This window comes from Salvelinus alpinus, chromosome 29, assembly GCF_045679555.1.
Source record: "Salvelinus alpinus chromosome 29, SLU_Salpinus.1, whole genome shotgun sequence".
Lineage (NCBI taxonomy): Eukaryota > Metazoa > Chordata > Actinopteri > Salmoniformes > Salmonidae > Salvelinus > Salvelinus alpinus.
The window spans coordinates 45,423,702-45,436,247 of record NC_092114.1 but is presented as its reverse complement, the minus strand read 5'-3'; the positions used below and the strand labels follow the sequence as shown (position 1 = coordinate 45,436,247).

At 43.1% G+C, this 12,546-nt stretch overlaps 1 protein-coding gene across 1 annotated transcript in view; it reads left to right on the top strand.

The window, feature by feature from the left end:
• Positions 1–10,828: 10,828 nt before the first annotated feature.
• The window catches only part of LOC139558819 (ephrin-A1-like), a 28,519-nt gene continuing 26,801 nt past the window's right edge, over positions 10,829–12,546 (top strand). Inside the window, exon 1 of the mRNA XM_071374293.1 lies at positions 10,829–11,130. Within this exon, the coding sequence (XP_071230394.1) occupies positions 11,033–11,130 (98 nt within the window). The 5' untranslated portion in view covers positions 10,829–11,032. The remainder of the gene's footprint in view (positions 11,131–12,546) is intronic.

Genomic DNA, 12,546 nt, shown 5'->3' with positions numbered 1-12,546 from the left:
ATCTGTGGAAAGGGTTCTACATGGAACCAAAATGGTTCTACTTGGAACCAAAAGGTTTCTACCTGGAACCAGAAAGGGTTCTTCAAAGGATTCTCCTATGGGGACAGCCGAAGAACCCTTTTACGGTTCTAGATAGCACCTTTATTCTAAGAGTATATATTCCAAACTTTTCGATGCCACAATTACACGGAGTATCTATTTCCATTCATATTTCAATCTCAACTTGAAGGCATTAATCAGTCGGCTTATATCATATCATTCCTAATTGATGGCTGTTTACTCTGAATTCCCTGCCAGTCAGCACAATAAACTGCAAGTTGCAACTTTTCGTAGTTGGGGCATTACTTCACATCACATCTGTCAGAGGAAGTGAACGACAAGGTCATGGAATTGGAATGTAAATATTCTCTCTTGTTAGCACCGGTGTCAGTCACTGTCCCCATCAATATGACAGGCTGGATCGCTCTGTTCCGGAAGTGACAGAGACCAGAGTCTCTTCTCCCCCATAGGGTTCTGAGAGGACGTCAATGTCACGGAGGTCTGGGTGCTTTGGACAGATCACTTCTCTATTGGGAGGAGAGCTGCTGTGGCTTATGTTTCAACAATTCTAGGAGGTAATATGCGATTGCAGGGCTGGGACTCGTCCCAAATGGCACCCTATTCCCTATGGCCTATGGGACATTTTCAGGCCTTGTGGTGGTTTTCGTTGACTATGTACTTTTGTATATGTGTAATGCGGTAATGTGTAATGTGTTATCATTTGGTTTTCCTTACACTCTGGTTGGGATGTAATGGTGTAATTGTGTTGTTGGCAACAGTGTAGTGTTGTAATTTGGTGGGCAGGTTGTTTGAGTTGGGCTTCTGCACTCAGAGCTTGTTGTTTTGTTGTGTCAGGGAAATGCAGGGGATTGTTAACAAGGCTTCTGGGTGGTCTCTTGTTCCTGCTTGTATCTCTTGGACATGCAGAAACGTCTTGTCACTGGAATGGAGTAAGAGTCCCTTTTCATCAAAACTTGAATTCCTCCTTCTCCCTCTCTTTCTTCTCTCTCTCTCTCTCTCTCTCTCTCTCTCTCTCTCTCTCTCTCTCATCGCTATAGTATAGTCTCCACTAGCACGGAAAACTTTCTCATACATGTTGAAGTAGCTATTGAGGACCACCGGCGGTGTGCTCTGGGCAGTTTATTCTCTCTTTCTTCCTCCTTACTTTCTTGCTTTGTTTACTTGTGTTTGTGTGTCTCCCTCTTTTCGACAGTCCTTTCCCTTCCTTAATCTGTTTACAGTCTATTTGTGTCACAAACTCTCTCTCTCTCTCTCTCTCTCTCTCTCTCTCTCTCACTGCGTACCTTTCTGTCTCTTGGTATCCCTCCCTCAATCCGTCTCTCTTCGTCACTCCTTTTTGCATCTTTTTTTGTTTACATTTCTTTACATCTTTTCTTTCGGCTTCTCAACCTGCTCCATCTCTTGACCCTGACTCTTCCTCACCCACTTTCTCTCTCGATCTCTGTATTGCTCAGAGAACCGTCTGGTTATCTAACACTGTGATTGCATTTCGCATCATTCCTCCTCCTCTCCTCCATTCTCTTTTCTTCCTCTGCCCGGTGTGATTCTGTGCTCTTAAGCCTGAGAGCACACAGAGTGCTGAGCTCACCGTGAGACCTCTGACTGAGATGTGTTGTCTTAATACAGTAGGTTTACCTGAGCACAACACTCCACTGGCAGCACACTGATCATTTACTTCCGATCACTATAATGAACCACCACGCTCATCCCACCCACTCACAATTGACCAGGTTATTTACAACTTAACTGTGGCAATAGTATATAGGTGCTCAGTCACTGATTAATCACTAAGGCTTTATTGCATGACTTGCTGCCACTAGTCATTTACCACTTTTTTACATTCTGCTGCCTCAAACCGGCTGCGCACGTGCGCCATCGTGTGCTATTGTGCATAAATGTATTTTGTCCCCCTACACCAAAACGCGATCACGACACGCAGGTTAAAATATCAAAACAAACTCTGAACCAATGACATTAATTTGGGGACAGGTCGAAAACCATTAAACATGTATGGCAATTTAGCTAGTTAGCTTGCACTTGCTAGCTAATTTGTCCTATTTAGCTAGCTTGCTGTTGCTAGCTAATTTGTCCTGGGATATACACATTCAGTTGTTATTACCTGAAATGCACAAGGTCCTCTACTCCGACAATTAATCCACACATAAAACGGTCAACCGAATCGTTTCTATTCATCTCTCCACCTTCCAGACTTTTTCATCTTTGAACTTATATGGTGATTGGCATCTACACTTTCATAGTATTACCACGACAACCGGCAAAACAGTTTGTCTTTCAATCACCCACGTGGGTATAACCAATGAGGAGATGGCACGTGGGTATCTGCTTCTATAAACCGATGAGGAGATGGGAGAGGCAGGACTTGCAGCGCAATATGCGTCAGAAATAGGAATGACTTCTATTTTAGCCCTTGGCAACGCAGACGCTCGTTGGCGCGAGCGAGCATTGTGGGTGCAGTAATTGAATAACATATATTCCTTAATTTATTTTGCAACGCGAGCGGTGTAGTCAGGGTATTAGCCTTGATGCTAGAACAAGGTCAAACATAGCAGGAACAAACTTGTTCCCATTGATAGGCTATACAGTATATTGTCTATGCTTGTCCTCTCTAACCCCATTCTGTTTGTGAAGGTACAGATCTATATTTATTAAAACAAAAATCAGCTGACTTGTAGATTCTAAATTCCAAACACTTCCTTTTCTGGAAAAAAGAAAGTGAACTCAAGATACAGATAAATCCAGGATAAGCAATGGGAAACATGGCCCTACTGTTAACAGCAGGGCAGTCATAGAAATATAATCTTGTCGTTGTGTTTCTATGCAAGCAGCAGCATCCCAGGGAGGCCCATAATAGGACATCCACTGGACACACTGGACTGTGTGCCGCTCACACATTCACTCCTTTCTATTATTTTAATGCCATTGTTTAATGGCAGAACCATAACAGTCCAGGATAAAACCATTGTTGTTCACAGTACAGGGAGGGAGGCAGCAAGCCAGCAACATCCCCAGAACGAGACGCAAAACCCCAAGGCACTGTAGACCTCACCTTCTAACTTCATTCATTGCATTTTGACCGATGTGCCATGGTGGCAGTAGAACTCCAGAGATAGCCTTCCTATAGAAAACAACCTCAGTCATGCAGTCCTTCCTTCTTTTTAGGCCATTTGCATTTAGCTAGCTGTGAGCCCACTGAGATTCACAGAACAGGGTGGCAGACAGGCAGACAACATCCCCGGAATGATCCACACACTCCCAAGGAGGAGGAACTCTGCATTTAGTCCACTTAAGGTGACTGACAGATTAAGTTCAGCCTGTGGATCTGGTAAATATAGAGCTGATGACCCTGTGAGCTGCTGTAACCCGGACCCATCCGGCACCATACTGGGAATGTCATCATCGTCAAGGTGACCCAGGAGTCATCCGCACCGCCACCGATACCAGGAGTCATCCGCACGGCCATTGTTTCCAAGGAGCAGAAAATGGTCTGTCTGGGCCAATGTCAGTAAACCGTAGAAAGGCCAAGAGAAGTCATGAATGCATCCTAAATGGCATCCATAGGTACCTGGTCAATACTAATACACTATATAGGGAATAGAGTGACATTTGGGACACAGCGTATTTATCTATAAGTGTACATTTGTTGTGTATCCATGACGGGTATAGCACAAGAAGGAAAAACAAATTAAGATAAGCCTACAGTCCGTTCGGAAAGTATTGCCGATTTCAAGTTTTCATAACAATCGGTAATCAGCATTTTTGGATGCCGATTATGACCGGTTACATTGCAATCCACGAGGAGACTGCGTGGCAGGCTGACCACCTGTTACACAAGTGCAGCAAGGAGCCAAGGTAAGTTGCTACCTAGCATTAATCTTGTCTTATAAAAAACAATCAATCTTAACATAATCACTAGTTAACTACACATGGTTGACGATATTACTGGTTTAACTAGCTTGTCCTGCATTGCATATAATCAATGCTGTGCCTGTTCTTTTATCATCGAATCACAGCCTACTTCGCCAAACGGGTGATGATTTAACGAAGCAAATTCGCGTCAGGGTATATGCAGCAGTTTGGACCACCTGGCTCATTTCGAACTGTGTGAAGACCATTTCTTCCTAACAAAGACTGTAATTAATTTGCCAGAATTTTACATAATTATGACGTAACATTGAAGGTTGTGCAATGTAACAGCAAGACTTAGGGTTGCCACCAGTTTGGACCACCTGGCTCATTTCGAACTGTGTGAAGACCATTTCTTCCTAACAAAGATTGTAATTAATTTGCCAGAATTTTACATAATTATGACGTAACATTGAAGGTTGTGCAATGTAACAGCAAGACTTAGGGTTGCCACCCGTTTGATAAAATATGGAACGAAAGAATGAAAGAATAAACGTTTTGTTTTCTAAATAATAGTTTTCAGATTGGACCATATTAATGACCTAAGGCTCGTATTTCTGTGTGTTTGTTATATTATAATTAAGTCTATGATTTGATATTTGATAGAGCAGTCTGACTGAGCGGTGGTAGGCAGCAGCAGGCTCGTAAGCATTCATTCAAACAGCACTTTCCTGTGTTTGCCAGCAGCTCTTCGCAATGCTTGAAATACAGCGCTGTTTATGACTTCAAGCCTATCAACTCCCGAGATTAGGCTGGCAATACTATAGTGTCTATAAGAACATCCAATAGTCAAAGGTATATAAAATACAAATGGTGTAGAGAGAACTGGTCCTATAATTCCTATAATAACTACAACCTAAAACTTCTTAACTGGGAATATTGAAGACTCATGTTAAAAGGAACCACCAGTTTTCATATGTTCTCATGTTCTGAGCAAGGAACTTAAACGTTAGCTTTTTTACATGGCACATATTGCACTTTTACTTTCTTCTCCAACACTGTCTTTTTGCATTATTTAAACCAAATTGAACATGTTTCATTATTTATTTGAGGCTAAATTGATTTGATTGATGTATTATATTAAGTTAAGATAAAAGTCTTCATTCAGTATTGTTGTAATTGTCATTATTACAAATATATATATAAAAATCGTCCGATTAATCGGTATCGACTTTTTTTGGTCCTCCAATAATCGGTATCAACGTTGAAAAATCATAATCGGTCGACCTCTAATTCAGACCCCTTCACTTTTTCAAAATGTTGTTACATGGATTAAATTATGATTTTTCCTCGTCACTCTACACACAATACCCCATAAGGACAAAGAGAAAAAACAGTTTTTTAGACATTTTTGGAAAAATTAAAACAGAAATATCGGATTTACATAAGTATTCAGCCCCTTTGCTATGAGACTTGAAATTGGAGTTTGCCAAAAGGCACCTAAAGGACTTTCAGACCATGAGAAATAAGATTTTCTGGTCTGATGAAACCAAGATTCAACTATATGGCCTGAATGTCTAGCATCACGTCTGGAGGAAACCTGGCAGCATCCCTACAGTGAAGCATGGTGGCGGCAGCATCAAGCTGTGTGGGTGTTTTTCAGCGGCAGGGACTGGGAGACTAGTCAGGATCGAGGGAAAGGTGAACAGAGCAAAGTACAGAGAGATCCTTGATGAAAACCTGCTCCAGAACGCTCAGGACCTCAGACTGGGGCGAAGGGTCGTTATCCTGTTGCACATAGCCAAGACAACGCAGGAGGGGTTTCGGGACAAGTCTCTGAATATCCTTGAGTGGCCCAGCCAGAGCCTGGACTTGAACCCCATCGAACATATCTGGAGAGACCTGAAAATAGTTGTGTTGCAACGCTCCCCATCCAACCTGACAGAGCTTGAGAGCATCTGCAGAGAAGAATGGGAGAAACACCCCAAATACAGGTGTGCCAAGCTTGTAGCGTCATACCCAAGAAAACTCGAGACTGTAATTGCTGCCAAAGGTTCTTCAACACAGTACTGACGTAAGGGTTTGAATACTTATGTGAATATGATATTTTTGTTTTAAATTTTTAATTAATTGGCAAACATTTTTTTTTTAACTGTTTTTGCTTTGTCATTATGGGGGATTGTGTGTAGATTGAGGGGGGAAAAACAATTTAATCAATTTTAGAATCAGGTTGTAACCTAACAAAACGTGGAAAACGTCAAGGGGTCTGGACAACTTTCCGAAGGCACTCTATACCAGTATCCATGTGCAGTGGTGCTTTGTGTGATACTTCATATTCCAATTGGTTGAAGTTAGAAAGAAACTTTGAGAATTAAAACTTAGTTACTTACCTGCCAGAACCCTATTACTTTGCTACTTGAGGTAGGCAAAGTGTTTAAGTTTGTATGTAGGCCTAATACTTACAGTAGGGTCTGCCCAAGGTGAATTAAATAAATGAACTAACCTCAATTGGCAACCATGTTAATTTGATTATTTTTGTTTGATTGTTATCTGGGTGAAAGTGAAATGTAAGGTCCTCAACATCCAAATAGGGCATAAATTAACCAAACAGAGCTCTGGTCCTATACAGTATCCAATATAATGTATGTTGTCTAAGTATGTGTGCTTTATGGCCTCATTAGTACGTCAGAGCTCAGAGGTTTATACCCCAGAAGTTACATTTGGAACAGATCTAAATAACCTACCAGGGACTGCGTTTGAAAATTAGCCGGCTGGCTAAAACCGGCACTTTTACTGAAACGTTGATTAATGTGCACTGTCCCTGTAAAAATAAAATAAACTCAATAAACTTAAACTCCGGAACCCTACTTGTAACGGATTAGGTTTGTTAAATGCGCTAATCGGAGAGTTTGGATTTAATGTCTCGCTTAAATGTAACATGTCATTGTAGGTAATCAAATCAAATCAACGTTTATTTGTCACGTGCGCCGAATACAACAGGTGTAGACCTTACTGTGAAATGCTTACTTATAGGCTCTAACCAATAGTGCAAAAAAGGTATTTGGTAAACAATAGGTAAATAAAGAAATAAAAACAACAGTAAAAAGACTTTAAAATAACAGTAGCGAGGCTATAAAAGTAGCGAGGCTACATACAGACACCGGTTAGTCAGGCTGATTGAGGTAGTATGTACAAGCAGACATGATTAAAGTGACTATGCATATATGATGAACAGAGAGTAGCAGTAGCGTAGAAGAGGGGTTGGCGGGTGGTCAGTGGCGGGACACAATGCAGATAGCCCGGTTAGCCAATTTGCGGGAGCACTGGTTGGTCGGGCCAATTGAGGTAGTATGTACATGAATGTATAGTTAAAGTGACTATGCATATATGATAAACAGAGAGTAGCAGCAGTGTAAAAGAGGGGTTGGGAGGGGCACACAATGCAAATAGTCCGGGTAGCCATTCGATTACCTGTTCAGGAGTCTTATGGCTTGAGGGTAAAAACTGGTATAGGTTAGTCGAGGTAATTTGTAAAGTGACTATGCATAGATAATAAACAGCGAATGCAGCAGTGTAAAAACAAAGGGGGGGGGGTGTTCATGTAAATAGTCCGGGTGGCCATTTGATACATTTTTCCGCAGTCTTATGGCTTGGGGGTAGAAGCTGTTAAGGAGCCTTTTTGTCCTACACTTGGCACTCCGGTACCGCTTGCCATGCGGTAGTAGAGAGAACAGTCTATGACTGGGGTGGCTGGGGTCTTTGACAATTTTTAGGGCCTTCCTCTGACACCGCCTGGTGTAGAGGTCCTGGATGGCAGGCAGCTTAGCCCCAGTGATGTACTGGGCCATACGCACTACCCTCTGTAGTGCCTTGCGGTCGGAGGCCGAGCAATTGCCGTACCAGGCAGTGATGCAACCAGTCAGGATGCTCTCGATGTTGCAGCTATAGAACCTTTTTAGGATCTCAGGACCCATGCCAAATCTTTTTAGTTTCCTGAGGGGGAATAGGCTTTGTCGTGCCCTCTTCAAGACTGTCTTGTTGTGTCTGGACCATTCTAGTTTGTTGGTGATGTGGACACCAAGGAACTTGAAGCTCTCAACCTGCTCCACTACAGCCCCGTCGATGAGAATGGGGGCGTGCTCAGTCCTCCTTTTCCTGTAGTCCACAATCATCTCCTTAGTCTTTGTTACGTTGAGGGATAGGTTGTTATTCTGGCACCACCCGGCCAGGTCTCTGACCTCCTCCCTATAGGCTGTCTCGTCGTTATCGGTGATCAGGCCTACCACTTGTGTCGTCTGCAAACTTAATGATGGTGTTGGAGGCCTGCCTGGCCATGCAGTCGTGGGTGAACAGGGAGTACAAGAGGGGACTGAGCACGCACCCCTGGGGGGCTCCAGTGTTGAGGATCAGCGTGGCAGATGTGTTGCTACCTACCCTCACCACCTGGGGGCAGCCCGTCAGGAAGTCCAGGATCCAGTTACAGAGGGAGGTGTGTAGTCCCAGGATCCTTAGCTTAGTGATGAGCTTTGAGGGTACTATGGTGTTGAACGCTGAGCTGTAGTCAATGAATAGCATTCTCACATAAGTGTTCCTTTTGTCCAGGTGGGAAAGGGCAGTGTGGAGTGCAATAGAGATTACATCATCTGTGGATCTGTTTGGGAGGTATTCAAATTGGAGTGGGTTTCAAAGCCTTTCAAAGCACTTCATGGCTACGGACGTGAGTGCTACGGGTCTGTAGTCATTTAGGCAGGTTGCCTTTGTGTTCTAGGGCACAGGAACTATGGTGGTCTGCTTGAAACATGTTGGTATTACAGACTCAATCAGGGACATGTTGAAAATGTCAGTGAAGACACCTGCCAGTTGGTCAGCACATGCCCGGAGCACACGTCCTGGTAATCTGTCTGGCCCCGCAGCCTTGTGAATGTTGACCTGTTTACGGAGAGTGTGATCCCACAGTCATCCGGAACAGCTGATGCTCTCATGCATGCAAGTGTTGCTTGCCTCGAAGCAAGCATAGAAGTGATATAGCTCGTCTGGTAGGCTCGTGTCACTGGGCAGCTCGCGGCTGTGCTTCCCTTTGTAGTCTGTAATAGTTTGCAAGCCTTGCCACATAAGACGAGCGTCGGAGCCGGTGTAGTAGGATTCAATCTTAGCCCTGTATTGACGCTTTGCCTGTTTGATGGTTCATCGCAGGGCATAGCAGGATTTCTTGTAAGCTTCCGGGTTAGAGTCCCGCACCTTGAAAGCGGCAGCTCTACCCTTTAGCTCAGTGCGAATGTTGCCTGTAATCCATGGCTGATGGTTGGGGTATGTACGTACAGTCACTGTGGGGATGACGTCCTCAATGCACTTATTGATAAAGCCCTTGACTGATGTGGTGTACTCCTCAATGCCATCGGAAGAATCCCGGAACATGTTCCAGTCTGTGATATCAAAACAGTCCTGTAGTTTGGCATCTGCTTCATCTGACCACTTTTTTATAGACCGAGTCCCTGGTGCTTCCTGCTTTCATTTTTGCTTGTAAGCAGGAATCAGGAGGATAGAGTTGTGGTCGGATTTACCAAATAGAGGGCGAGGGAGAGCTTTGTACGCATCTCTGTGTGTGGAGTACTGGTTGCACATTTAACATGTTGATAGAAATTTGGTAGAACTGATTTAAGTTTCCCTGTATTAAAGTCTCTGGCCACTAGGAGCGCCGCCTCTGGGTGAGTGGTTTCCTGTTTGCTTATTTCCTTATACAGCTGACTGAATGCGGTCTTAGTGCCAGCATCTGTCTGTGGTGGTAAATAAACAGCCACGAAAAGTATAGCTGAAAACTCTCTAGGCAAGTAGTGTGGCCTGCAATTTATCACAATATACTCTACTTCAGGCGAGCAAAATCTAGAGACTTCCTTAGATTTCGTGCACCAGCTGTTGTTTACAAATATGCACAGACCGGCCCCCCCTCGTCTTACCGGAGTGTGCTGTTCCATCTTGCCGGTGCAGTGTATATCCCGCTAGCTGAATATCCATGTCGTCATTCAGCCACGATTCCGTGAAACATAGGATATTACAGTTTTTGATGTCCCGTTGGTAGGATATTCGTGATCGTACCTCGTCTAATTTATTATCCAATGATTGCACGTTGGCGAGTAATATTGACGGTAACGGCAGCTTTCCCACTCGCCTTCTGCGGGCCCTCACGGCTCTGTGTCCTCTGTATCTGTGTCTCTTCCTCTTGCAAATAACGGGGATGTCGGCCCTGTGGGGTGTTTGGAGAATGTCTTGTGCGCCCTCCTTGTTGTAGAAAAAAATCTTTGTCTAATCCGAGGTGAGTGATCGCTGTCTTGATATCCAGAAGCTCTTTTTTGCCGTAAGATACGGTTGCAGAAACATTATGTACAAAATAAGTTACAAATAACGTGAAAAAACACAAACTGCTGACATTTCTTCCGGCGCCATGTCAAATACTGCAACAGTAAATGCTCCCTAGTTAAATGTTATGTCTATGGGCCTATGTCATGTTGGCAATGTCACCAGACCTACACAAAACCAATCACTGAAATTGAGGAATGAGATCTTTTTTTATTTAACCAGGCAAGTCCGTTAAGAGCAAATTCTTATTTACAATGACAGCCTACCCTGGCCAAACCCGGACGACGCTAGGCCAATTGTGCGCCGCTCTATGGGACTCCAAATCACGGCCGGATGTGATATATATAGAATAGGTACTAATACTTCTTAGAAATTCCCCTCCTACTCCTGTACCACAGAGGGCGTGCATCCCGCATCTGACAAACAAAATGGGGAGGGGGGGGGGGGGCGGCGAGGCGCTTTGTCCTCCCATTGGTTCTCATTCATAATGAGGCGTGTTTAACGATAGTAGGCGTTCCACAAAACTAGAAACCAAGCAAATTGTTGTTCATTCATTACGGACTGTGCTTGACTGAAACAGGCTCGTCTTATTTGGCCGAGTGCTTCCTATTTTTTCTTTCTGTTTTGAAGCTGTTGCGTGCATAAGTACATTTGTTGAGTAAATAACCTACTCGAACGCATAGATATTTTCCTAAAGTTGTTTGACTGCAAGACTCGCGGGTTTTCCTCCGAACGCATCCTCTCCACTCAAATAATGGATTTGGTCTGGAGCCTGTGCTTCGTTGGGAGTCTCGGCGCTTGGTTTGCTTCTGCAGAAAGGCACAGCATATATTGGAATAGCACAAACAGCAAGTAAGTTAAACTATTCGTGATCGCTTTTGTTTTTTTGTCATTCTATTTCATTACTGTTCATTTGTAAAGGTTTGCAAATCAGATTCGTAAGTGCAACAAAGTAATACAATGTATCAGAAGCTGTGATTGTGACTTGCATAATTTGCTGATTAGGATTGTCGGCAAACTAGTCAATGCTCAATAATGCTACAGTACCTCTTTATATCTGTGCATAGCAATGACTATGCAATAGCCTATACCTTTTAATTACCACATGAATGTGACTGTTAGGGTATTCAAATAGATTATGTTGTTGTAGCCTACTGCCTTAATTGGTTTACATTCTGAGTCGACTGAATATGCAGCTGGCCACTGTTGTTGTCATGATAATGCAAGGTAGTTACAGTATCTTCTTGTTCACTGGCTTCACCACTGCCTGAGGGGAAACTTTTTTATATTTTTTATCTGTAATTCCTTGTATAACCTGGTCAATTTATCTGTGTCACAATCTGTCTGTCTACCCTTTCGGTGAGTTGGTAGTTACACATTGTTATACCATAAATCTGATTTATTGATAGGCTACCATCTAAATTACCCCACTTTCAAGGACATATGGAATGGGAGGTGCATTATTATTAGCACCATCTTTAGCAACTATGAGTTTTTAAGCTTGTGTAATAACTATTTAATAATAATAAAATGTCCTATTTAAAGACCCAACCACACAACAGTAAATGTAATTCCACATTCCATTTGTATCAACAGATATATATATTTTTAAAATGGGTATGCCTATCTTTACCCGAGGCTTTATAACAGTCACCCAGAGACGTGACCGTGGTAGTAAATATCGGTTGCAAACCCATCCCAACTGATGGCGTTGATATCTCCATCTTACATTTTCATTACGCGTGTCTGTCTGTCCACTAAATCACTGGATATATATGATGGGCTGACGGGACAGGACAGGGAGACATATGAGGGTTCATATTTCAGATGGAAAGATGAGGAATAATGGTGTATGACGGAGACAGAGGATGTAACTTGAAGCCTGCCTAGTAGGTCATATTGTGGGAGTGCGATGGATAGCTTGGGAAGGAGAAATTGGAGCCCAAATTTTGGGGGTTTGGAGCCCACTCTGAATAAGTGGAGGTCAATTAGAGTTATGGGGGTTGGGTTGGGGTGAAAAGTTGGGAGGGTGAGATTAAAACACACACACTCACTCATACACTAACACACTCTGGCACAAACTCACTCAATCACACACAAACAAACAAGACAAACGGCCAATCAATCACAGCAAGGCATACACTCTCACTTGAATGCAAACACATTTTTTTAACCTTTATTTAACATGTCCTGTCTTGTAGACACACACATACATTTATATTCAAATTCACACAGTACTAAACTCAGTTAAGTTTCTTGTTGTGATCA